The sequence below is a fragment of the Acanthochromis polyacanthus genome, chromosome 7 (assembly GCF_021347895.1).
Source record: "Acanthochromis polyacanthus isolate Apoly-LR-REF ecotype Palm Island chromosome 7, KAUST_Apoly_ChrSc, whole genome shotgun sequence".
In the NCBI taxonomy this organism is placed as follows: Eukaryota; Metazoa; Chordata; class Actinopteri; family Pomacentridae; genus Acanthochromis; species Acanthochromis polyacanthus.
The window spans coordinates 38,761,703-38,787,098 of NC_067119.1; the positions used below are offsets into that span (position 1 = coordinate 38,761,703).

The 25,396-nt window shown below is 40.6% G+C and overlaps 1 protein-coding gene across 1 annotated transcript in view; it reads right to left on the reverse strand.

The window, feature by feature from the left end:
* Window positions 1-16,223: 16,223 nt before the first annotated feature.
* The window catches only part of olfml2a (olfactomedin-like 2A), a 32,756-nt gene continuing 23,583 nt past the window's right edge, over window positions 16,224-25,396 (reverse strand). Inside the window, exons 6-8 of the mRNA XM_022207344.2 lie at window positions 22,559-22,864; window positions 22,199-22,384; window positions 16,224-19,221 (exon numbers count right to left, since the gene is read on the reverse strand). Coding sequence (XP_022063036.1) covers window positions 18,617-19,221; window positions 22,199-22,384; window positions 22,559-22,864 — 1,097 coding nt within the window. The 3' untranslated portion in view covers window positions 16,224-18,616. The remainder of the gene's footprint in view (window positions 19,222-22,198; window positions 22,385-22,558; window positions 22,865-25,396) is intronic.

Genomic DNA, 25,396 nt, shown 5'->3' on the forward strand with positions numbered 1-25,396 from the left:
TCAAAGAAGTTAGCTGTTCTTGCAGTTGAGCAATTTGTTTTTTGCAGTTTCTTTGTGGATATTTGTGCGGAGTTGTCAGCAGCTGCATCTTGAAACTCATCGGATGGGTAAACATTCAAGGGTTTGGACAGCACTTTGACTTTTGAGAGTCCTAAATGCTGCTTCATGCGAGTTGACTTAGCAGCTTGCTTATCCTCCTCTGTTCGGAGTAATAGAAGCAGTTCCGAAAATTGAGGCGGGCTGGATTTCTTTTGCTCCAAATGGAGGCTGGCGATGAGGTGATCATCCCAGCACCCCCTACAGAACTGTTTCAAAAGCTGCCGATCAAAATCACTTGCTGGAATGCCCTTTCCCTTTACAACTTTGTTCAGGGTAGTCTGGAGTCTATGCAAATATGCGGAGGGTTTCTCTCCAGCGTTTTGGTTTGTGCTCAGGAACTTTGCAAATAACTCGTCAACGTCATCTACAGTTCCGTATGCTGAGTCAAGCAAGCTCAAAAAATCTTTGGGGTTGGACAAGGGTCCCAAATGTTTGACAATATTGGCTGCAGGGGGTAAGAGGCTTTCAATGATTTTGCGCACTACTTGTCTTTCAGGCAAGGAGGTATCTGCAAGATAAAACTCAACATGACTGCGCCAAGTGTCATAGTCTACTTCCATATTAGGACATGGAGTTTTTCCAGAGAAAGGCCTGAATTTGGAAAAGCTTTGATAAGTTTGGGACACGTCAGTACTTTTGACTATGTGCTCAACAATTACTCTCTGGACTTCAGGCGTGGATAAATGTTCAGGACTCAAAACAGAAGATGTCCTATTGTTCAGGGGTGAACTAGGAGTATCAGCGTTTGAGCGAGGTGAAGGGGTTTCATTGTTTGGTTGTGTTGCAACAGAATTGGTTGCGGCTACATCTGTATGAATGACCTCAGAGTGGGCTGTGTCATCTTTTGAGCAACAGCCTCACTTTGAGAAGCAGTGTGCAAAAGTTTATCAAGTTCACTCAGTAACATTTTGTGATAATCTAACCCACTTGCTGTGGCAACACCTTTTAAATCAAAAAGGTAGGACTGAGTAAGAGTAGATGTTAATTTGGCACTGTAAAGTGGGGACAAGAGTTTAATGTTGTGAACAACATTGGGGTCAGATGTTGTCCTTTGGCATGGTAATTCTGGTTGAAGTGACTCAATAGCTGTGTCATACTCATACTCAACTATGGCTGTATTTTTAAAGTCAGGGTCTGAACTGGTTATTTTCACTGTTCGTGCGATTGAACCATAGCGTTGTAAAAACGGAAAAACTTCTTCATCTGTCTTGGTACCAGAAAACCCACTGATTATTACAGCATTTGCTACTTTGATAGATTCACGTTCAATGATATCCATGTTACTTCAGTGGACCAAATGTGCAATAATTGCAATAAAACTGCCAACTGTATGTAACCAAAATGAATGAATGAATTAATTTGAAGGGTAAATTAGCCAATAACTACTCCTGGCTGGCTCGCCAAGTTTATGTAACACCCGCTTAGTATAGTTAGGCTAGGTTTACTCGCTAGGTTCGTAAGGAGTAGAATTTGGGAGAGCTATTTAGATGTGAGACAGCCGGCAGATTTATTACAAGACACAACACACCAATGTAACTGACAACACTGAGCGCCCTTGAAAATAAAAATAGAAAATAAAACAAAATAAGAGAGTCTTTCGGTTTGGTTTTCCTGTTTTAAGATTTGAATTCCAGGATTTTAGTTCCAGTCTTTCTTCTCTGATCCGTGTGGGATAAAAGGGTTCTATCTATCTGTTCTTATCTGGGATCCTGTGATATGATGTGGTTGGGTCTGTAGATCCTCTCGATTCCAGAATAGCTGGCCACACTACTCTGGATCAGTCAGAAGTCCTCACTGGGTTTGGCTCGCCATCAGTGTTCGAAGCTCACTCCAAGATCAAATCCAGGACCACAAAAACCAGTCGGAGTTTCCAAGAAACAAAACACACTCCACCCGGTTAGATTGACAGCAACACATATAAGGCTTATGAATCTTGCTAATTGCTCCTTGTGTTTGCTCTGCAGCTTCTAGCTAACGCGGCTGCATGTGCTTATGATAGATTCAAAGAGACTAGGAAAAAGGGATGGTGCGTTCAAGGGGTTTTTGAAATAATTGTTTTAGGCGATAAAACATTAGTAACCATGTATTTACAGGGATTACATAAACATGTAATGTTAGATATTTATATGATATTAATAATTACTCCGCCATTGAACGCGGTGGAGTTATGTGATGACCGACACGGGTTTGTCTGTCAGGTTGTCTGTTAGCAACGTTACTGAAAAACGGATTAAGAGATTTGGATTAAATTTTCAAGGAAGATCAGAAATGACAGGCCATGACCCAGCTTCGAATCTGGTTCCATGGATTTAGTAAAGATTTCTGTATCATTGAGATAGCGGCACGGCGTCACTGTAACCATGACAACAAGAGAACACTAAGTCAGCTGCCTGCTGACGATCACATGATTGTGATCCGACTACAAATCCACCGCTATGGTCTTATCAGGAATTATCCTTCAGAAATGATTCAAGGAACAAATTTTTTGAAAGATTTCATCCGTGGGAAATCTTGCAAGGACTGAGAAGTCTGAGTGTGTTTCTTGTTTCAATTACTGATGCATTCATGTGTATAGTCCTATTTGCACTGTTGTGAACTGGGGACTTTGTGTGATCTAGAAATGATCCCCAAGTTCTGTTTCATGCGGTACATTCACACGGCAGAAGTGAAGACTGTGTTTTGCTGGAATTTATTGATTTCGTGTGGATATAATATTAACAGGCTGACATATAATAACTCTTGAGCCTGCTGAAAGACAGCAAAACGCTCCTTAATGCATTCATTCATCCAAGTAATCATCCCTCAGGATCTAGCTCTACTGATGGATTTAAGTTTTCTGGGAATATGTCTCCATGATGTGAAGTTACAAGATCCTCCTGAACATTCACATAATGTTTATATTTGACAGCACGGCATTCATCTTTTTTGATCACTGAGATGCTGATTTGTATTGGACTAATATTTTATTAGGACATTTGTGCTTGGTGAATTATTGTAAGTAATTTGCACTTGAAATTTTAGTTTACAAATTACAGATGTGGAAGACTGACAGAGGATTGGTTTCACGGATTAGTTCCCTTTGTCACTTATAAGCTGCAGCTGACTTTAAATGCTGCTGCAGTACTTTGATGATTGTTTATTTTATTGTATTAATCTGAAACAGCAAAGTTAGCAGTCAAATCCAGTGGAGTAAAAAGTACAGCATTTGCTTTTGCCTTTGAAATGCAGGGGAGCAGGTTAAAGGCGAGATTAAAGTGACAAAAAAAACGGAAATATTTACATTAAGGAAATCAGAATTGTGCTTTTCACCACTGGACTCTGGTCGGTTTCACAATATTTTCAAGAGATACGAAGTGGCTCACTCCAGCCAACAAAAACACAGCAGCTCCTGTGAACCTACAGGCTGAACAGCTGCATGTTCCTCTGCATGTTATATCATGTTCAGTATGTGATATCAAAGTGGTAAAATGAAGTAGTAATCTATTAATCTGGTCAGCCTTTGCGCTCCACAAACAGTAAGACAGTATTTTTAGTTTATCAGAATTCCATCCTCGTTGAACACCTCTTGCATCCTCTCCTGTTGCCATTTCCTTCATAAGACAACCCAGACAATTCCCCTGGAAGAATGTTCTGGACTTATTCAAGCTTTCATGCTCACACTGCTTTCCTGTCTATTTTACAAGTGAGATGAGGCATGCTCTGCCAACATCTGGCAGTAAACGTACTTTCATCGTTGACTCTTCATTATTCAGCGTCCTGGGATCTGCCACATGATCCCTGTCTCTGAAGACGGCAGGATGCAGAAACTGGATTCCTCTCACTGATATGCTTGGCATGGCTAATCTAGGGGGTGAAATCAGTGCTACGCCAGAATTCTGAGCGTCCCTGTTCCCATCTTTTTCTCTCCAGAGGAAGAATTACAGCTAACTTTCATCTAGCGGACTGGAACTTTGCATGTGAGCTCACAGCAGGTGAATCTGCAGCGGTGGTGTAAGCCTGTGTGAGGAGACGTCCACATCAAGTGGACTCTAAATGCCTTTTGTCTTCGGTCAGTGCACAAGGCCACATGTAAAAGGGCGGAGATATGATTCCTTTTTGTTTTTCATTGCTCCATATGTATTGCAGGGTGTCAGATACATTCCCTACTAATTAGATTATCCACATCTTGAGCACAGATAGTAACAAATGTAAACAGAATTTCATGAACATGATGCAAGGATGGCCATGAGATGCATGAACCGGCATGATCCATTAAACAAAGCATGAGTCACCAGCAACATATAATGGGTCTCACCTCATGTATCACAACATGTTAGCTGCCTGAGCTGTCTCCTGTCAGCTCCACAGTTCAAGCGCTGGTAATTTGACATCTGTGAGAGACAGCATTAGGTGTTGAATATTTGACGTGCCCCTGTGGCTCTTGAGGTATTAAGTGCATTAAAATTGACAAACCACAACACATCCAGTGGTGAAACTGAGCTGCACTGCTGGATGGGTGTCAGTGTGAACCAGCCTGAGAGGATTACACGGAGTTTCCCCTTTCTGACAACAGGTTGAAATTGATTTAAGCAGCAGTTGGTCTTAATGCATCATCTTTGCTATCGAGAGACCATGACCATGCTCCTACAGAGCAGTGGCATTCTTCAAATGTGGGTCAGTTTCAGCACGTGACCCAGTGAGGGGGTGGTTAGCATTATCTGGCTGAAAGAGCTCTGTCTGTCCATGTTTTCCACCACCATGGCCGGATTAAACTCCTAAAGGGTAAAAAATTTGGAGTTAGGCCCCTGCTGGCTTTGTGATCAATTCAGTTACGGAGCTTCAAACAAATAGTAAATGGTGGTCAGTTGCATTATTTAAAGCTATAAACAATAACTGTATTTATATAGCACATTTAAAAAACAGAGCTTACAAAGTGCTTTGATAGGTAAAATAACAGCAAGATCCCCTGAGGACAATAAAACAACATTCCATTCTCTATACACCGCTTTATCCTCACTAGGGTCACGGCGGGGCTGGAGTCTATCCCAGCTGGCTCGGGTGAAGGCAGGGGACTCCCTGGACAGGTCACCAGTCTGTCACAGGGCTACATATACAGATGAGCAATCACACTCACATTCACACCTACGGACAATTTAGAGTAATCAATTAACCGCATGTTTTTGGACTGTGGGAGGAAGCCAGAGTGCCAGGAGAAAACGCATGCACAGGAAGAACATGCAAACTCCATGCAGAAAGATCCCAGGCCGGGATTTGAACCAGGGATCTTCTTGCTGCAAGACAAAAGTGCTAGCCACTACTCCACTGTGCAGCCCAATAAAACAACATGTAAAGCTAAATATAACAAGGCAAAATGAAGGTAAAATGAAGATAACGCTAAAACAAGAAGAAGCAATAAAACATTTATAATTCAAAATGTCAAAATAAATCAACAAGAAAAGCACTCAGAGAGCGCAGTACTCTGCCAAGGCTGCTCAGTCATTGCATGATTTCTGATGGATGAAATCTTTCATAAAAAATGACCTTGTGCTGAACACAGGCATGTGTTCTGCATGTGTACATTATGCACGGATACCAAATCGCTTGACCTAAATATGTAGTGGGTGGTGGGAATCGATGGGACTCAGAAACACCCCCACAATTTAATCAGTTGTTCCTTGTATCATTTTCGATGGATAAGTCCCGATAAGACCACAGCGCTATCTCACAATGATACAGATATCCTTAACAAATCTGTGGATCCAAACTATAAGCCACATTACTGCCAAAATCTAATCACTTGGTCCTTGTTCCATTTCTGACCTTCCCTGAAAATTTCATCCAAATCCGTTATTCCATTTTTAAGTAATGTTGCTGACAGACAAACATACGCAGATCGTCACTTAACTCCACAGCGTTCCTTGAAAACGGAAACTATAAGAAAACTAAAACTAAAACATGTATAATTCAAAATGCCAAAATAAATCAATAATATAATAAAAGAACAGCCAATAAAAATCCACATGAAGATGACATCACATAAAGTCTATAAAAATGGATTTTTACTTGCCTCTTCAAACAGGTCATAAGCTGAGGAGCCTTGATGATCATCCTTAGGCCAGTGTTTCACTTCTCGCGTTGGCAAGGATCTGTGTAACATGAATTTCATTGTCTCTCGAACTTTGTGATAATCTGTAGTAGTCAGTAGTTAGTATTGGACGTGGCAAAAATATGCATCTATGATCTACTGTGTATATATTGCATAAGTCCTCCTGCAGACACCAGTGCACTGAAAAAGTTTAATAACAACTATGATCCTGTGGTGTCTACATCCGTCTGTGTGTAGAGTATGATCAAGGCTTTAAACTTAGGCCTTGATTTTGCCAGGGGGACTCATATAAGGTCAACATTTCAGTTTACTGCCAAATATTTCATTCCAAAAGATAATTTGACTTTGCGAATTTGAGTGAGAAGTAGGGCTGGACCCGAATATCTGAACATTCGGTCGTTGTGGTGGTATCCGAATATTAATTTGAGATCTGAATACCCAGATATTGTTAATATAATATCATTCATTAGGTAAATGTGTCATTTTCTAAATCAGTATTTAATTTGTATTTGAATTTCTTTAAATGATGTTTACTGTGTTCATAAAGAAACAAATAATGTAAATAAATGACCCACACACACAACACAACAAAACTTGAAAGCTATTTCATTTGAATTTATCAGTGTTTGTTTTTTAGCCACCGCAGCACTGGCGCTACATGGACATTTGTTCAGGTTTCAACAAACAGTGGAATGTTCAGTGGGGTTGAGGCCAGGTGACTGTGGAGGAAAGTCTATTGTAGTCAGCAGTCTTTGGTCTTGAAGTTAAAGTTGTGAGATGCTAATTATCCTTCATCAGCATGAATCTCTTTATACAAAGATACAAACCAGAAGGTGGAGCATGTCTCTGATGATTGAAGAACTGCTTCTCCTTGGTCAGGGTGGAGTCGATTCAGTTCAGGTGTCCAACTCCAGAGTAGCAAACCCACCCAGATTCGAATCACACAGTAAAAAAAAGAGGGAAAAAATGAGATGGACTGCAGTTTGCCTTCATGTACATGTACCAGGATTTGTGTCTTGGTTAAATCATGGAAAGCTTTGATTTAAATGCAATTTTGTGTTTTTACTGGGACAGAATTAACAGAGAAGCAGACATATCATGTGACTCCTGTCATGCTGGTCTGAGGTCAGACATGATTCTCACATTCTGAGCACTAGACACTTTGAAGGAAAACTCTTTCACCTTCCAAGATTTATCATCATCTCGATTAATGATTCAGAACTGCCCAGATCTCTTCCAGAAGTCCCCTCTTGTTTTGTCCAATGAATAAAGCCTGTGTGAGCGTGTGCATGCAGGAGAAATGTATGTCGTAGCCTTTAGCCTCTAGACAACAGCTGTCTGTGGTGCACACAGCGGTGGCGCTGGACAGGAAAGGAGAATTCGACTATCACTACAATGGCGACATTCTTTATTAGGCAAAATTCGGGCTTTTGGAAGCCAGCACAGACAGCATTCCTCAAGGCAACAGGGCGGGACTGGCTCTGTGTTGAATGTCAAGTATGTCGGGGATTGCACGGAACCACTGAAAAAAAAGTTGATCAAAGGCTACACACAATGACATTCAGTTTCTGCAGAGCTACAAATAAATACACAACCCAGAAGATGCAGTTATTATCAAAGACAAAAATATCAAAAGACACAAGAATGTGAACTAAAAGCTTAGATAAGGGAAAGCATGGCAACAGAAAGAAGTTTTACAAAGCTCTAAACATGCATTAAAACCATCAGAAGAACCTGGAGAATTAAGGTGTCATACAGACAACTAAAAGCTGCACATATACTATAACAACAGGAATTATAGTCATATCTGTAGAAACATGAGCACAGATACTATGGGTGACGTTATTAACAGAAAGGCAGTAATGGCTAACAGTAGTAATGTTGTAGTGATGGTAGCTCAACATGAGCAGCTGCTGATGCTATATTACCAGTTGCTACTGCTACCATTTACTACAATGTTCGTGTTGCTGCAGCAGCTACCACGACCTTTACTATGGTGCTGCTCATGGCCAGATTAACCTCTCAGGAGGCCCTGGGGCAACAAAATTTGGGGGCTCCCACTAAATCTCACTTATATGGCTGTTTTATAATTTCACCAGGCTGCCATAACAAATTGAATGAGTTAAGTCTTTGACACAGAATCACAAAATCAGCATGAGTGGCAGCAGCAGCAGTAATGTCCTAGCAGTCTAATGGTTTTGAACTTGTAGCAGCAGAGCCTCATCTTTTTATGCAACTCAAAATGTACATCTTAAATCACATGAACAACCTATTGCACTTTTTTTCTAACTGCTGGTAACTGTGCACACAGTTTTTAACTTTGTCACGTTGATTTCTTTAGCTTAGATAGATAATATAGACAACTATAAATCAATAGCACCTGTGGCAGATTACTTTCAGTCAGTCAGAAATATGAGAAAGATGACATTATCACTGTAGTATGTGTCATTAATCTCAGAGAACCAATATAGTGTTAATACAGCCACAACCCAAAGTAAATCCACATCCTCCCAAGTCCAACATTGAAATAGTCCCGACTGTAAGTATTTTGAAGGTTCCACTTTTCTTGTACTTTTTCACCAGTCTTGACATATTTTAGCCAATTACTGACAACAAAGAGTTTTCCACAAAAGATATAATGTCATGATGTCATTATCCTTGTGACTTTTTTTTTTGTCTCTACAATTCCGTTTAAACCTCTAAACCATGGACGCTCGGTGCTCTAATAGATTATGTATCGATCAGCAATAACATGAACTAGAAAAGCACTCAGAGAGCGCAGCACTCCTCCAGAGTTGTCCATTCCCCCTATGGCATTGTCAGAAATGCAGAATTTCTTTATTAGCTACTGATGATCAGAAATCACAGCAACATAGAATGTGTAGATTTAATATAGATGTACCCACAAACAAAATGACCTCGCGCTGAGCACAGGCGTGTGTTCTGTGTGTGTACGTTGGAAACACCTCCACATTGTAATCAGTCGTTCCTTGCATCATTTCTCTCAGATAAGTCCTGATAAGTCCTCAGTGGTGGATTTGTAGTAGAATCACAATCATGTGATCATCAGCAGGCAGCTGATGTAATGTTCATTTGTTGTCATAGCTACAGTGACGACGTACCGCTATCTCGCAATGATACAGAAATCCTTAACAAATCTGTGGATCCAGACTATAAGCTGCATCACTGCTAAAATCTAATGACTTGGTCCTTCAGTCATTTCTGACCTTCCCTGAAAATTTCATCCAAATCTGTTCGTCCATTTTTGAGTAATTTTGCGAACAGACAGACAGACAAACCAACGCAATCGTCACATCACTCCACCACGTTCTTTGGTGGAGTAAAAACAACTAATTCATGTCAGCCCTGCTTGTGCCACCAAAACACCCATTCCACATTTAAAGGTGTAAGACATCAGCAGCAGTTTAAGTCCAGGAGGTTGTGAGGTGGAACCTCCGTGGTTCAGACTTGTTTTCCAAAACATCCTACAGATGCACATATTGAATGGACTGATGTCTGGAGAATTTAGAGGCTGAGCCAACACCTTGAAGTATTTGTGATGTTCCTCAAACCATTCCTGAATAATGTTTGCAGTTTAACAATGTCCTACTGAAGAAGGTCCCCCGGCAGAACTTTGAAGCACTCTGGCCTGTGTGCAGCTACAGCACCCCAACCACAGAGAGCTGGATGGTCTGTGTGTTCTGACACCCTTCTATAATGGCATCATTAGGGTTTTCAACAGCTTGTGCTACATTAGCTCATGTGGAAGGTCACAGGTTGACCTCCTGATTATTATGCTGCCTGCTTCCACTGCTTTCAACACATTAACTTCAACAAGTCACCCTTTGCTGCCTAATATATTCAACACACTAATGGGTGTTTGTCATCAAAATTGCGATTGATAATCAATGTCAGTAATAATAATAATAATCAATCATCTGTAAGTGTTTTAATGGTGTGCCTCATTAGTGTGTCTCCCACACAGTTCTTTCTATGTTGATATACTGTAAACCTACAAGTTAAAGTTGAGATTTGGTACTTTCACCCAGTGTCCATTGTTTAATTTAAAGCTAAATGGTCATTGAGCCTAAAGAGCCAAACAAAACAAAACAAAAAAACAACAACAAAAGCACAAACAACAGAGAAGTGCACCAACACAATGAAGCTCACTTGAAGATTTACAGAACAGCATTAGGTATTCACTGTGATTTGTGAGCTTTGGGATTTTTTTTAGATTGATTTCAACCTTCACAGTATATGAGCTGCTGTAAACATGTGAGCTGTCTAGAAATCTCTACATCTGGGCCATCTTTGATTTATGGTTTGAGATGGTACAGTTCTGTTTATGACCTATGACCTTATGACCAACAGACCTATATCAGACTGACTGTTTTCATTCTATGATCTTTTTGCTGAAGGGCTTGAACCTGAATCAGCTGTTACTGTTAGCTGAAGACCTTTCCATAGTAAGCTCAAGTTTAATTTGTTTCTGGGATACCCCTATTTTCACTAGAACCAGATCTTGGACAGCTGTTAAGAATTTTCTGACATTTAGAACAAATCAGTCTGTTTCCGATGAGGTGACACCTCAACAATCCTCAACCCCCCCAACAGCTGCAAAGTGGTGTTGATATTTGGTCTCATTGGAGCTGGCGTCTGCTGTTGGGTGGGGCAGTGTGACGGATGGTGGGGTTGACTGGGGCTGAAGTCACTTTGGTTCCAAAAGTACCAGCCATGGGCAGCTGTTTGGTGGACAGTGTGTATCTGGGTGTATTACATTAGGCCTTGTGTTGACTGAACCTTACAGTACATTGGTATTGGCCCAAACCCAGCTCCAGGTCACCCCAGTGCTCTCCACAACATCCACCAACAGGTTTCCCATCCCAAAACATTCTGGTTCTCTTTTTTTCTCTCACGTTCAGCACAGAAATATATACATATGTCTATTTATATAGATAGCCTGCTGTATATTCTTTTGCTTGTCAAAAATATTTGTAATGTTTCCAGTATAAATGTGGTCTGGAAGTAATTTGTCGATTCTTTTTAAGGGGATTTCTTTGTGTCAGAGTCTTTCTTGTAAATGAGTCCTTGCTTTTGTTCCCCTTCTGATAGAATCCTGGAAGAGTGGCATGATGTGATTCCACTAATGGATACAGATTAATTCACTCTGAGCACTATGTGTGTTTGGTTTGGACAGTGACCAAACCACCCATAAAGGCAACATTTAGACTTGTGCAGGATGTGGAGTTTAAGATGGGTTATGGGTGATGAAACTTTAACTTTTCTTCCAAGGAAGATGGGTCAGTACTAGAGCAGAACAAAAACAAAACAATAACAATGTAGCTGGGGGGGATGGGTAATATATGTATAAATATATGAGAATAATAGTGTGGAAGTAAAAAGAACTAAGCAGTGATGTAGCGCAAAGTCATCACACTTGAATATGTAGCTCGGCTAACAGGGTGGAAAATGACAATGTCAGTTGACAACGAAATGGAAAACAAATGCATTTTTGGACAGATGTTCCAAGGGCACATCCTGGCATCTTTGCTTAGCCTCAAGGTTCAACAATCCACCGATCCATCCATTATCTATACACAGCTTAATCCTCATTAGGGTTGTGGGGGGCTGGAGTTCATTAGGGTTGTGGGGGGCTGGAGTCTATCCCAGCTGACTGAGGGTGAAGGCAGGGGACACATGGACAGGTAACAGTCTGTCACAGGGATACATATAGAGACAAACAATCACACTCACATTCACAACTACGGACAATTTAGAATCACCAGTTTACCTTAGCATGTTTTTGGACTGTGGCAGGAAGTCAGAGAACCCAGAGAAAAGCCACACATGCACAGGGTGAACATGCAAACACCACACAGAAAGATAGCTGGGTCAGACGCCTTCGTTTTTCGTCTACCGCCATCACATTTCATTTTGGACCACTTTGATCCAAACTGAAAAATAAATTGTCATAACATTTTCTTCATCCATTGATTGGTCCCCAGAGGAAGAATCACAATGTCTTTGGTGAACACCCGACCTTTCTTCTAAAATCACCATGATGTTGATGTTTGTGGTTTTGTGAAAAATGTCTCCCTATTCTATTTTAGACATACTTGTTTTTGCACAGAACAGATGGCAACAGCTTTGATGATCCTTTGACTTTACATGTACAAACATACCCTTTCACATTCCATCCTTTGGTTTATGACCAAAACAAGACTAAATGGTGCAAAACAACACTAAATGGTATTCCCATCCCAACCATAATCTTAGCAGATGGTGGCATGTTATAAGCTAAGATGGTGGATATAGTCATCATGATACGTTGCTAAACATTAGCGCATTACCATTTACACTCATACCCAAGACATTTCTGATCTTCTAAGGCTTGAACTCTGCAAGGCCTCTGCAGGTAACAGACAAAAAGATGGTAGCAGTAGGTCTTTTAAGAAATGGAAGTTGTTAGTAAGAGCTGCCATGCATAAGTCACAAAACCCCAAAAACTAGTCCGTGGTTTGTGGTTTGCCCCTCTTCAGAGCCCCCTGCAACCCTTTGACAGTGAGATGTTCTGACTCAGTGATCTGATCCTAACAGTTTGGCCCTTGTAAAAGTGACTTCTGTCGTGCCCTTAGCTTCTGTCTCCACTTCTCCTTTTCCCTCAGCCAGCCTCTGCCTTTCTTGCAGGAGACAGGTGTGCTGCAGCCTGAGCAGAGCTACACCAGCTGCACTTCATCAGGATTGTCAGTAGTGCTTCCAGTGCTCTGCTGTGCCCTCTCCACTCTGATGCTACGTAGCGTCTACACATGCAATCAGCCACACATTCAGTCTTTCGCTGCTCCGCCAGTGGTCGGTGTCTTTTGGCATATTGGAGTGTTAAAGGTAGCTGGCTCTTAGTCTTGCTATCTTACTCACTGACCGCTTTTTGAATCTGATCTTTGTCTAGATAGCAAATATACAAACTCAAAAAAGATTAAAACTCACAGAATAATCTTAACCCTTCAATGCTGACCGTCGTGAATTCACATCACCCTGCTTGCATTCAGACTGCAGCTGAGATAGCGTATGCATTCCCCCAATGCTGGTTTGTGCATATTCAATGCGTACCTCAGAACCTTTTGCAGGCACTGCTTTCATTGGACCGGTCGGAGTGGGACCTATCTATTATACATTTGTTATTAATATTATGTATCTATTCTATCATTTATAGACAAATTACCAATCTCCACTTTATTTGTCATCAGCTTTAAAGCAAAAACACAAATTATGATGTTTGTTATAGAATTGTTAATAAATTCAGGCGTCAAGGGCTTAACTCTTTAGCTTGGTAATTAGCATTTACCCTGATCTGATCTGAAAACTGATCAAGACTAAAGATATTTCCTTAGTCAATACTGAACTTCACAGTCAACTAATTGTCAACTAATTGTGAATACCACAAAAATACTTCTAGTAAACAACAAAGCAAAAAAACAGGCAAAACAAAATGACTGCAGTGGGAATCAGGCTCCGGCAGCTCACTTACTCTGGTTATAGCCTGGTTCATTCTGCTAACAATGAATAAATGTGAAACGAGGCAAACGTTCAGTTTTTCTTTTCATTCGTGTATGTGTAAAGCAGGACAGAGTATTCACCCAGATGCAGCACAGCTCTGTTGGTCCTGATTGTTGACACATATATTTTCCTGTCACCATAGTGAGCAGATGGGCCTCCCTTCATTGCCAAAACGTTTAATAGATATCTTTTATCTATTTTGAAAAGGAGCCTTAGATTCCATGTGTTGTTTTATTTAATACTCTATATTTGCCAGACTACCTGTTATCTAATCATCAAATCTGAAAGACTCTATTGTATTCACGTCAAAATGCAGCATGTCAAGAGCTTAACACTTTATCAAGTTGACTTATGGATGTATTTGGAAGACTATTTCACAAATGATCTTCGTCGAGATTTGTTTAGGCCCTGCAGTGTTTTGCCTCGATCGCATGCCAAAATCTGTGGGTGTTTTGGGCCATCTCTCTCTGCGCCTCTCCTACAAAATGTTGATGTGAGGTCCTGATACAACCACTCCTCTTCCATAATTCCTAAAGGCCTCCATTGTATCTAATACAATGGTCTTCTTTGGTGTCTTCCTCAGTCACTAGCCTAAACCTCTGGAAACCCCCCTCTGCACAGAACATGGGACATTATTGAGTGTGTGCCAGCTCCCACAGACAAGCTCAAAGAAACGCACTACATAATTGGATTGTTATTGAGTGTTAGACCCTGAGGCCTTATTTTACACATGAGATTTCTTGAAGCTTAGGGGATTGATCAAGCGTATGTTTCCACGCAGCTCTGAAAAGGATGGCGCAGCATGTTCACTGTCCTTGCCCTGCTCTTACATCCTGCTCACCCAAAGCTTTGTTTTAGCAGACTGCTGCTGGAAAGAATCCAAAGAGTCTTAATTAAAGTCACATTGAAGTTCTCTCCATACTGCTCAGCACAGCACATGAGCTGTCAGCAACCTCAATCCTGATGACACAAACTTCATTGTGAACTCCAATGTGTTTGCAACATGTTACTAAGGAGAGCTCAAACCTTCAACCTGACTGCATCCTGCTATAGGAGCCATATGAACCCTTGTCAAACTGCAGTACTCTACACTTCTTTTTTGAAAGTTCATAATTGGACTCATTGGAGTTGGCGTCATCAATCAAGGTAAGTGCATGTAAGACTGATGATTGCCAGCAAATCAGAAATCTACACCATGTCATCACTATGTCATTTGTTGACTTGAATTTTAACTCAGAATGATTCTAGCAGAGAAAAAGAGAAAAGTCACCACCTCACAATTCATAAGAAAGTCTTAAATCTGACTTGTGAAGGCATGAGTCAGGAACAATAAGTCTAAATCACTTTCACTACGTTCAATGCCAATTTAACAGCCTTTACCCTCTAAATCCAAAGCTGTTGCTGAATGTATTATGCTTTGTTTTGTAGCAATTCACCAGGTGTGAATTTAATTTCAGATCTGGCAAAGATTAGCTCAGCATTACACCCTAAAGATTACACCTCAGCATCCAGGTATGCTCTTGGCAGGATGTGTGGGATTTTTCTATAGGTTTATCTTGAGACTTGTATGTGGAGGTCTTGATAAATTGTTGCAGTTCTGGGTGTGTGTCTGGGAATGTTTGTGGATCATGCAGTGGAGGGGGAGAATACCTCAGCATAGCAGAGGCCTTTAAGGGGGTCTTGGACAAGAACCCCTTACTACATTAACCCAATTTCTTCTCGAACATGACTGATACGTGGCCCCACAAGGCTTTACATGCTGAGTTTGGACATGGTACATAATGAATACTGTATGTGATGTGATAAACAGAAGGCCCTGCTAATGTGAACAGAATCGAGTCAAGTTGTAATTTAGCAACAGGAGAGCCTTTGTGTTGGCCATGGGACACTGGGACTGAAGCAGCATAGGTCGTGTGAATTGTCAGTGTCCATCAGCACAGCAAGTGTGGACGTCATTGTTTAATTATAACACTCCAACATTTTGTGAGAGTTCATGATTGGACTCACCATCAGTGCTGTCTTCATCAAATCTATGATCTTGCATTAAACTCATTAATGCACTTTAGTTTGTGAGCATAAAAACACTGCATTGAGATCTTCTTTAAATAGATTTGGGGACTTGATTTTGTCACGAGGACCACATACATGGAACCACCACACCCACTGTTCAGCTCTTGTTTTTTCTGTCTCCCTACAGAATTACAAGAATTGGAGTTGAAGTTAGAGATTTTCAAATCTCCAGCCGAGATGCCGGCAGTCACGTCCTTATTACCATGACCCAGGGCTGCTTCTTGTGTATTTTTGGATTCAGATCAAGGAGAGCATGGCAACCTTTATTCCAAAGCTAAACACAACTCATGAGTGTTGTTTTCCAGATATCAGAATATCTGAGTCACTGGTCATCATCAACATGAGGTGGGCAAGACAAGTCCTGCAATCCCATAGCATATACTGGGTCACTGTGGAGTCACTGAGGAGGCTCGCAGACTTTTAAAATGGAAATTTTATTGCATAGCACAGGCACATGCACAGCTGGTTTCAAGTGCTGTGTTAAATTACATTGTTTCTGTGTAAAGACTTGAAGAAAATTACTTTATGACAACTGGCATTACCCTCATTAATAAACTTAAAAAATTCTCCTGATTCAAGAATGAGCAAAATATTGTGGATATAAATCATGAATGGCAAACAAGACCGAAACAACACTATGCAGTTCTGTAAAGTCTTAAAGCTTACAATTCCCATTATGTGCCTCACTGAGAACTGCCATTTTTTTGCTCGTTTATTCAAAGCTAAACACCTTTCAGACTTTTTAATGAAAGATGGTAATGTTAATGGTGGGGTACACCTTTGGTATTTGCTTGACTGGTCACATTTGTTGAGGTGAAAATGTTCACATACAAAATTTACAATAAACGTAGTGGTTATGTAAATGTTATTAAAATGACAAAAGCTGCATGCTTTTATACAGAAATTGAAATAGATGCATGAAAAAGATATACTGTCAATTCATTAATCTAAATATAAAAAATCTCAAGCTTAGAAACTTGTGTACATTGTTTTTTGGAGTTCATATTATATTCAACACATTCCGTAAAACAACATCAATGGTAAAGATACAAGAAGCATCAAGAGGCCGGAATAATAATCAAAGCAGATTTGTGATCAAAGTGCTTGGTGACAGGATGGAGTAGATGGGCAAGTAAAACAACAGTTAATAGTTAAGCTTTGCAACAATCCTTAGATGTAGGAGCCTATGTTCTAGAGGCAGAAATAACCTCATTGGTTGAGTTAAATGCTAAGAGAAAAGGCCAAATAGCACTTTGGACAGAAATGGTGACATGTAAGATTCTTGGTCTGATGATGATTGTTAAATCTAGGCATACTTGATTACCATGATAAGTCATTCACTTAGATCAGTTGAACTTTAAAGCAACACCAAATGGCTTATGAAAACCGGACTGCATTCCTCTGACTGACAAGAATGTAGCCTTACATTCAGGCAGATCAGAAAGTGGCACTTGCACTAGCATCATTTGGTCAAACTCAGAGAGGACAACAGTTTTTGTGGTCTCTCAGTGTTGAGATGAGTTGCAGCCTTCTTCTCTCAAACTTCACCATTAACAGCATGAAATTCACCATACAGTGTACATGACGACCCTCCATTGCTCTATTTGCTACATCCACATACAACGTGAGTATGCCGACTAATTACACCATGTTTGCTGTTGGTTTGGTGCACTCTCAGTTAACACTGCAAACTGTTAAATATTTAACTGAAATGTTAACATAAAGGTTAAAACGCGTGATTACGTGTCCTTTCCTTTAAACGTTCGCACTACCTTGGCCCTGTACTGAGTTCCTCGACTGGAAAGCTACCTAGCAAGACTGCCTGCTGGGCTGACTGCTGAACTACTGTAACTGGAAAGCTAGCTGTTAGCCAGTCATAAACATGTTGTAGCAAGAGAGTCACGATCATGGTCAAAATAACTCATCTGTAATAAGTTCACAGACTGTATTTAAGAGATGCATTTGTACTGTTGACTCTTGTCTCATAACCACATAAGAGCTATGCCTATGATTTGAAGCAGTTATACTGTGACAGAGGAAAGTTAAATAACGGTGAATGGTAAAAGTTACAACAGCTTTCTCCATTCAGGACTGTCTAGCACTAAAAGGCAGTGTCCTTGTTGTGTGTGCAAAAGGTTCAGCCAAAGATAATAGTTAAAAGAGTTAGATACCTGGAATTTTCTATCATCTTTGACAGTGCATTAAGAATGGATTACAGGGTCAGTACAGTCAGTCAAAGAGGAGAAATTATCTGCCTCCATCTATTCTTTCAATATATCTTTAATAGAGAGTCTTTGGGAAATTGTCTGCTTGACTGATGTGAGTATCTCACTAACAAACTCAAAAAAATAACATTTAGTGATAAGACCAAAATGCAAACTTTAATGTGCCCCTTCAGAAACAATAAATCGATGTAAAAAAAAGTTGTTTATTTTTAAATGTCTCTCTCTCTGCTAGTTGGCCAGCCTGCTGACTTTTCATTAATGAACATAAAAATATTGCTATTGTGTTTAGATAAATGTTAACTCAACCTGTGAGACTATTTCCACTGTTCCCTGTCCACTCTATTGACATATTGTACAGTCATGACCCCATTACATGTTTGAGGCATGTATGTTTAGTACACCGTGAGGTCAGGTGTTTGAATAGCAAGCATTGATAGTGGAAGGCTGGTGTAGGTTCATCCTTTGTCCTGTTGAGTCCAATGTAGCTGCTTCTTGGCTGTCAAATACTGAGAATCTTCTTTCTACGTAGGTGCCATGCTTACAGGCCAACTGTAAGCTTTTCTGTGGCGCAAACTAAATGTGCTCACTCATCAACAAAGTTTACTCGATATGTGAGCTGGTGGCCATTGTCCCAAGCATACAACAGCTTTTCCTTAGGGTTGTAGTCAATCTGGGTGGTGAATGAGTACTCATTGGTGAAGGGCAGGCGTGGGATGGCTTCAGTGTTGGTATGGGTGTCGTAAGCATAGCTCACTTCACCTTCCTTCTGGTTGTACACGTTGACAGCATACAAGACACCACAGATGATGAAGCAGTTTCCGTAAGAGTTCCTCTTGAGACCTGTCCTGTAGGTTGTTTCTTTTTTCAAGGACAGATCTCCAGGATCCAGTCTACTGATGACGATCAACTCTTGCTGGTTGTAGTCGTAGTCCATGGAAGGGTAAATCACCCACAAGCCACTTTCGTCCACTGCAAAGTCGATGTCCGAGTGCCCCCTCCACTTCCAAGGGGTGGTGTCCTCGTAAACAACATCATGCAACAGTGTCCAGGCTGCCACGTAGCGCATCCTCAGATCATACTTTATGATGTTCTTGGTGAAGGCCCTGTTGTAGTAGAAAGCTCCGTTGTACACCACATGGCCTGTGCCTATCCAGTTGTAAGGCAGTTTGAAAAGGTTGCTCCATCGCCCTAGGATGAACAAGAAAATTATGTTAGCTTTTTCTAAATTAGTACAAACCATTGGTGTACACTCATTTCACGTTAGTCAATAAACACACTTTGTTTAAAAAAAAACCAGCACTCTTTCATCTCTGATGCAATCTTCCTCCATCAAAGCCATAACTGGCAATGTATGTGAAAGTGTTATCAGCATCCCAAGTGACAGCTCCATTGTGAATCCAAGAAAAGTCAGACTGTATTTAGGCCTACTCAGAAATACTTCCCAACAAACTTCAGCTTCAGCCAGGCTATCTCTGAAATAACTGCAAGGAGTTTTAAGTGGTAAACAAAGTCCAAGATGGTAAATGGTAAATGGTCCGTCTTTACATAGCGCTTTTACTATACCTGCAAGGTACCCAAAGCGCTTGACAAGACTCATCACATTCACCCATTCACACACACATTCACACACTGATGGAGGAAGCTGCCATGCAAGGCGCTAACCACGACCCATCAGGAGCAATTAGGGGTTAGGTGTCTTGCTCAGGGATACCTCGACATGAGCTCGACATTCTAAGATCCCCTCATACAAACTTAGATAACAAACCACTGTGTTCAGTCTGTTCTCCAGTCAGATCACTTTACAGCCAAGAAGTCCTGATAATTTATCTGATGGACACCTTGTATCAGAAAATACCTCGTGCAACAAAATTACTTCTTTCACGCAGCTGTAGATTCAAGACTTCACTCAAAAAATTTGGAACTAAGACATGAACTGATTGATGCAATTAACCAGGTAATCTCACTGAATCATCTTTTTCATTCACACCATGCATCTGGCTTCACTTCATTAGCCATTTACTACTGAGTTTTAAGGTGAAATATTTTGTCTCAACTAGAAATAATGTCATTTCCATCAACACTGCAGTTAGATTATCAAGCTTTTAATGTACATGTTTTACACAACAATCCAAAAATTATGTTGTGGCAAACAGGGGATTCAAATTAGATGTTCGTTGAGTTCCTGGACTTGATTTGGTGGGATAAACAATGAGATCATCTTTAACGGTCAACATATTGTAAATATAGCTCATACTAACATTATTTTAAAACAGAATGTGTCCACATTCAGCCATGCAGTTAGCAGGATATTATACCGTGAGCAAGTCATTATTGCAAAGTAAAACAAACTCCTTCACAATGTTTTAGAGCTAAAGAGATAAATTATCAGTTGGATACATGGAGTTGTTCAGACTATGCTGATATTATTCCCTTCATGGAGCACTGTTTTTGCTTTATCAGACTGTATATACGCTGGCTTCTCGTGACGGTGACACAGTTTATTTAGGAGTTGAACAAACACACTCTGTACTATCAGTGTCATTTTGTAATCACATCCTATCTGCTATCCTAACTATCCAACATCAGGAAGTCTGATGTAGATAATGATGATAACTAAAGGCCAGTGAAGGACAAAAACAATGTGCAGTTGAACTCCCCCATGCACACACCAGCCCCATCCCTCAGGCCGACCCACACTCTTAATCCCTCTCTGCTGTGCCTAGTTCAAAGGAAAGGCCAGAGCACATGTCAGGGAACAGCAGGCATCACTGCCACTCACCAAGATACCTAGTCATCCGCACACCACTCTGAGCTTACTGCATTGCAGGAATCCTCACATGTAAGTGCATTTAGAAAGCCCATTGTCCAAACACATCTAAATCAACAAGCCAAGGCCTACGAGGGGAGATCGTCTTAACTCTCTTAGAGAGTGTAATCCAATTCCTCAGTTGATTTGGATGTGGAAGAAGCGGATTTTCCCACCCACTGGAGTTATGAAGCAACCAAGACCTGCATTCCACAGAACTCATCAATCTCACAGACCTCACTGGATTATCAGCATGAATAGATGCCACCGATGTTATTAGAGAAAACACAGCTATACACTACTACAGGGCGATAACAGAGACAGACCTATATGCTGGGAAGATAATTTCAGTCTGAGTTAGATGATGTAAAAGATGTAGAGAAGATACTGTACTGTATGTGATCTTATGTAAACACTGATAGAAAATCTGCCTGACAAAGCTGCAGGCCCACCCAAAACAGTAACTCTTAGTGTAAAGAGTGTCGAGTGTGTCTTAGTGTAATGTACAACATAACTATAGTGACAATATGTGCAGGCATCAAAACATTCTGAAGGCTTAGTTGTAGCTGACATGCACCTCCTCAAAAATGTAAATATACACCAGGACAGGAAAGTAGGGCAATAGTATGTGAGGGCTGTTTGATTGATTGATTGATTGATTGATTGATTGATTGATTGATTGATTGATTGATTGATTGATTGCATTTTTTCTTACAAGTTTATGATTCTGGCCATAAAGGTAGTTAATAGGGAGGACTATTTACCCCTCCCACCCTGGAGTTCTCTTTCCAAGTCACACCATTGTAGCCTTATTGTGTTTCACATCAGTTGCATCTAATTGAGATGCTGTTGAGAATTTTTAGAATTGGATCAGAAACATCAGTTTCACTGACATATTGTTTTTAGGCAGTTTCACTCTCTAATTTACAGTTTTTATTAGGCAGAAGTAAAAATACACATTTTTGCTGAAGGTTTTCTAATCTCAAATGGTGTGATGATAGGGAGGAGGAGACTTAATGTTGTTCAAAATTTGTGTCTCTTATCCATAGAGTCCAAGGTTCTTTTTGGCCATACAGATGTGGAGCTGTCAGTGATTGAAATGAAAGGGGTTTTCATGTGGAAAATATAGCCTATAAGGTTTAATGAGGTGAATTTGATTATCCCATAACAACACCCAAGGTCTGGATCTGAAAATATTAGACTTTAAGTGAACAGTCAGTTCTTGTTTTCAATGTCCTGGATGCGGACAGGTATAAAGGCCAGCCGAGACCTTAGCATAGCTTAAGGACTGTAATACCATAGCACAAATAGGTGGAAAATGGTATGCAGTATTATCAAAGAGACCCAGTTAAAGCACACCTTGCTTGAAGTTGTCCAGGTTGCGGAATTCCACCAGGTTGTTGCCATAGTAATAATTAGTGATGTAGATCTTGGAGTCTTTCGCCAGAGGATCCTTCATCCAGGCTCCTTCATTGCGTCCATAACTGTGCTGCTTCTCTGGCTGCTCGATGGATGCCAGAGTCCCCTCACAGTTGAGGATCTTCCCTAGAAGCATGAAGCAGAACACTCAACATCTACAACTGGGAAAGAATGACCTGCATTACCATTGACTTAACTCCATTGTATACTCACGCATGTCTTGGCTAAATGCCTGTTTGTCATTGAAGATACAGACTGCAACAAAACACTGATTAACCATGATGTGTGTTCAGCACGTACCTGCTCTGTGGAGAGAAGGTCGACTGTTGTTGTTGGAGTTGTCCAGCACAAGTACAACCGTTGGAGCTGGTCTTTCAGACGCTGGTGTACTTTGAGTTGTTATAGTAGTGGGAACAGGAGTGGTAGAAGTTGTGGTGCTTGTGGTTGTAGTGGTGGCGGTTGTTGTAGTTGTAGTAGTGGGAGCTGCAGTGGTTTCGATGGACTCAGCTACAGTGGCCTCCACAGTTTCCAAGAGCATTTCCGCCCCACCATCTTCAGACTGGTTTTCTGTGATGTGGTGGACTGTGTACATTTTGGCAGAATTGTCTGGAAGGGAGGAGTGAAAGGAGGGAGTCAGGACAAGAGATAAAACAAGTAGAAATCTGTAACATGTAACTAATTTTCTCTGAAAACACATCAAACGGTCAATCAAGGCCACTCAACCATACTAGTTTTTTATAGCTGTAAACAAGCGGCCTCTTGTTCTTGTTAGTCACGGTTACTTTAGGTTGGAATGATGCAGTAGTGACTGTCTCTTAAAGTGGTTTTATTCTTTTCAGTCACTGTATAATGCACACAGCATGTTTCTCCTTGGCTAAGGAAGACATTATATAGTGTGACATATTCCAGAAGTTCACATTAGTAATGCAGCACATACAGAATACCAACTTAATCCCTCCTTCTACTATCAAATTCTTTGTCCTTTTTCCTTCCTATCTAAGGTTGTACAAAAACCAACAGCTTGTTTCTTTGTATTCTGAGGCAACATTTTGCTTGACAAAAAAAGTTATTATTACAACTACAAGCCTCCAGCAGAGTATTAAGGTCAGGCAGTCAAACAGCCAGAGCTATTTTTGCCAGTGAAAATGATGACCATAAATAGCCATTGGCCTATTTCAAAAGTTCTGTCTAAAATGATACCTTAAACTGTCAGGCGCCATGCGATTTGATTTAACCCATAAAAAGTAATCTCTGTGGACCAACATTACATATTTAGACATTTTTTCCCATGAAAAAAGTGCTTTTTTCTGAATTATTTCCTTAAAAAGGCTTAGCTGTAACTCTGAAATGTTTGTCCATTCACCCCTCGCTGTTCATTGCAGCTCGAACACACCAGTTCACCTACGACTGTGTTCAAAGTCTGTTTTTCTAAAGAATAATGACACAGGAAGTTCAATCCTTAAAGCTGCTGTCCGGAGTTTCCGTTTGTTTTCAATTTATGTATCATTTTTTTAACAAAGTTTAAACGTGTTAGTCTAGTTCGATACTATAATATAATGTTAGTATGACGCGATATGAAAATTTATTCCTGAGCTCCGCCTTCCTCTCATAGACCCCCATGTTATTCCAAAAAGCGCCGGTCGCTGCCGACCAATCAAGTTTCAGCTTCAGCTTTGTCATGCTGTCAATCAACGGTTACGCGCACAGCAAGCAAGCCCATGCAGAGGTGGGCGAGCTACGCACTACGCAACCGCGAGCACATTTGTTTTGCTTGTGGAGGAGAGAGCATCAGGGCCCAGCAACTTCCAGAAAAGTTACCAATCCCACGGCTTGTCAGGCCAAGAGACTGCAGGATGTTTTTTGGCTCGGGGTGCTCGCGTCGCTCCCCGACCACGGCCTCCATAGCCCGCCTGACGGCTTCGTTTAGATGCCCGACCTCTGGAGGAAGATGTTAGGGCGTCTGGGACATACTCTTCGTCAGAGGAGTCATGCAATTCTGAACTCTAGATAGAAATAAATAAACAATGTAACACATATACACACGTAAATGCACTAAGTTTGATAAACAACGTCATCGAGAGGGATACACGAGTGTAATCACATATTGAAACTTTACTCGTTAGTCTTAGCAGATTCATGTTATTTTGGTATTAGGACAAGTTAGACTCAATACAGCATTCTAACGTAATTCCTTTATTATTTACTAAATGTACTAAATGTAGAAGAGGGGAAAACAGCAAAACAGGCGAGATGCTGCAGCACTCCGGGCACTTCTCTCATGTACTGCGCGCGTGCACAAATAAAGGGGCGAAATCAGAGGGAGGATGGGACCAACAGTGTTTTGGGAGACGCTGCGATTCAAACTCCGGACAGCAGCTTTAAGTTTGTTACATATGAAACCCTGGAAGGCCGAATCTGTTTTTTTTTAGACGGTTGTTCAAAATGCCCAACCATTGTGTTTACTGATTCTTTCAGTCATGGTAGGCCTTCTAACATCCAAAAAACCCTCAACAACACCAAACAAATGAACAAAAAACAAATAAAAAAACAACATATATACATGCTAAGATTAAAAACTAGATTTTTACCAGAGGGAGTCTTTTGAAACTAACTTTGGAAAATAATAACTATCTGAGTCTTTTTAAGTTACAACTCAAAACCTTCCTATTTAAAATGGCTTTTGATACCTAGCAACATGGTGGCATTTTATTACTTTCGTTTCTTTTAGATGTTGCATTTTAGTGCTGTTTTATTGCTGTTTATTTTATTTTTTTATTGTATATTTTACGGGCTGGTGGTTAGCACTTCTCGCCTTGCAACTAGAAAATCCCCGGTTCGTGTCCTGACCTTCCCGGGATCTTTCTGCATGGAGTTTGCATGTTCTCCCTGAGCATGAGCAGGTTTCCTGCCACAGTCCAAAAACATGCTGAGGTTAACTGATTATTCTAAATTTGCCTGTGAGTGCGACTGTTTGTCCTGTTTTAAATAACTGTATTGTTTTTAAGTTATTTTCCTGTTTTTTTCTGGGAAGCACTTTGGTCAACCTTTGGGTCGTTGGAAAGGGCTATACAAATAAACTTTGATTGATTGTTTGATTGATTGATTGATTGACTTAAAAAATTGTTTGCAATTTTTATA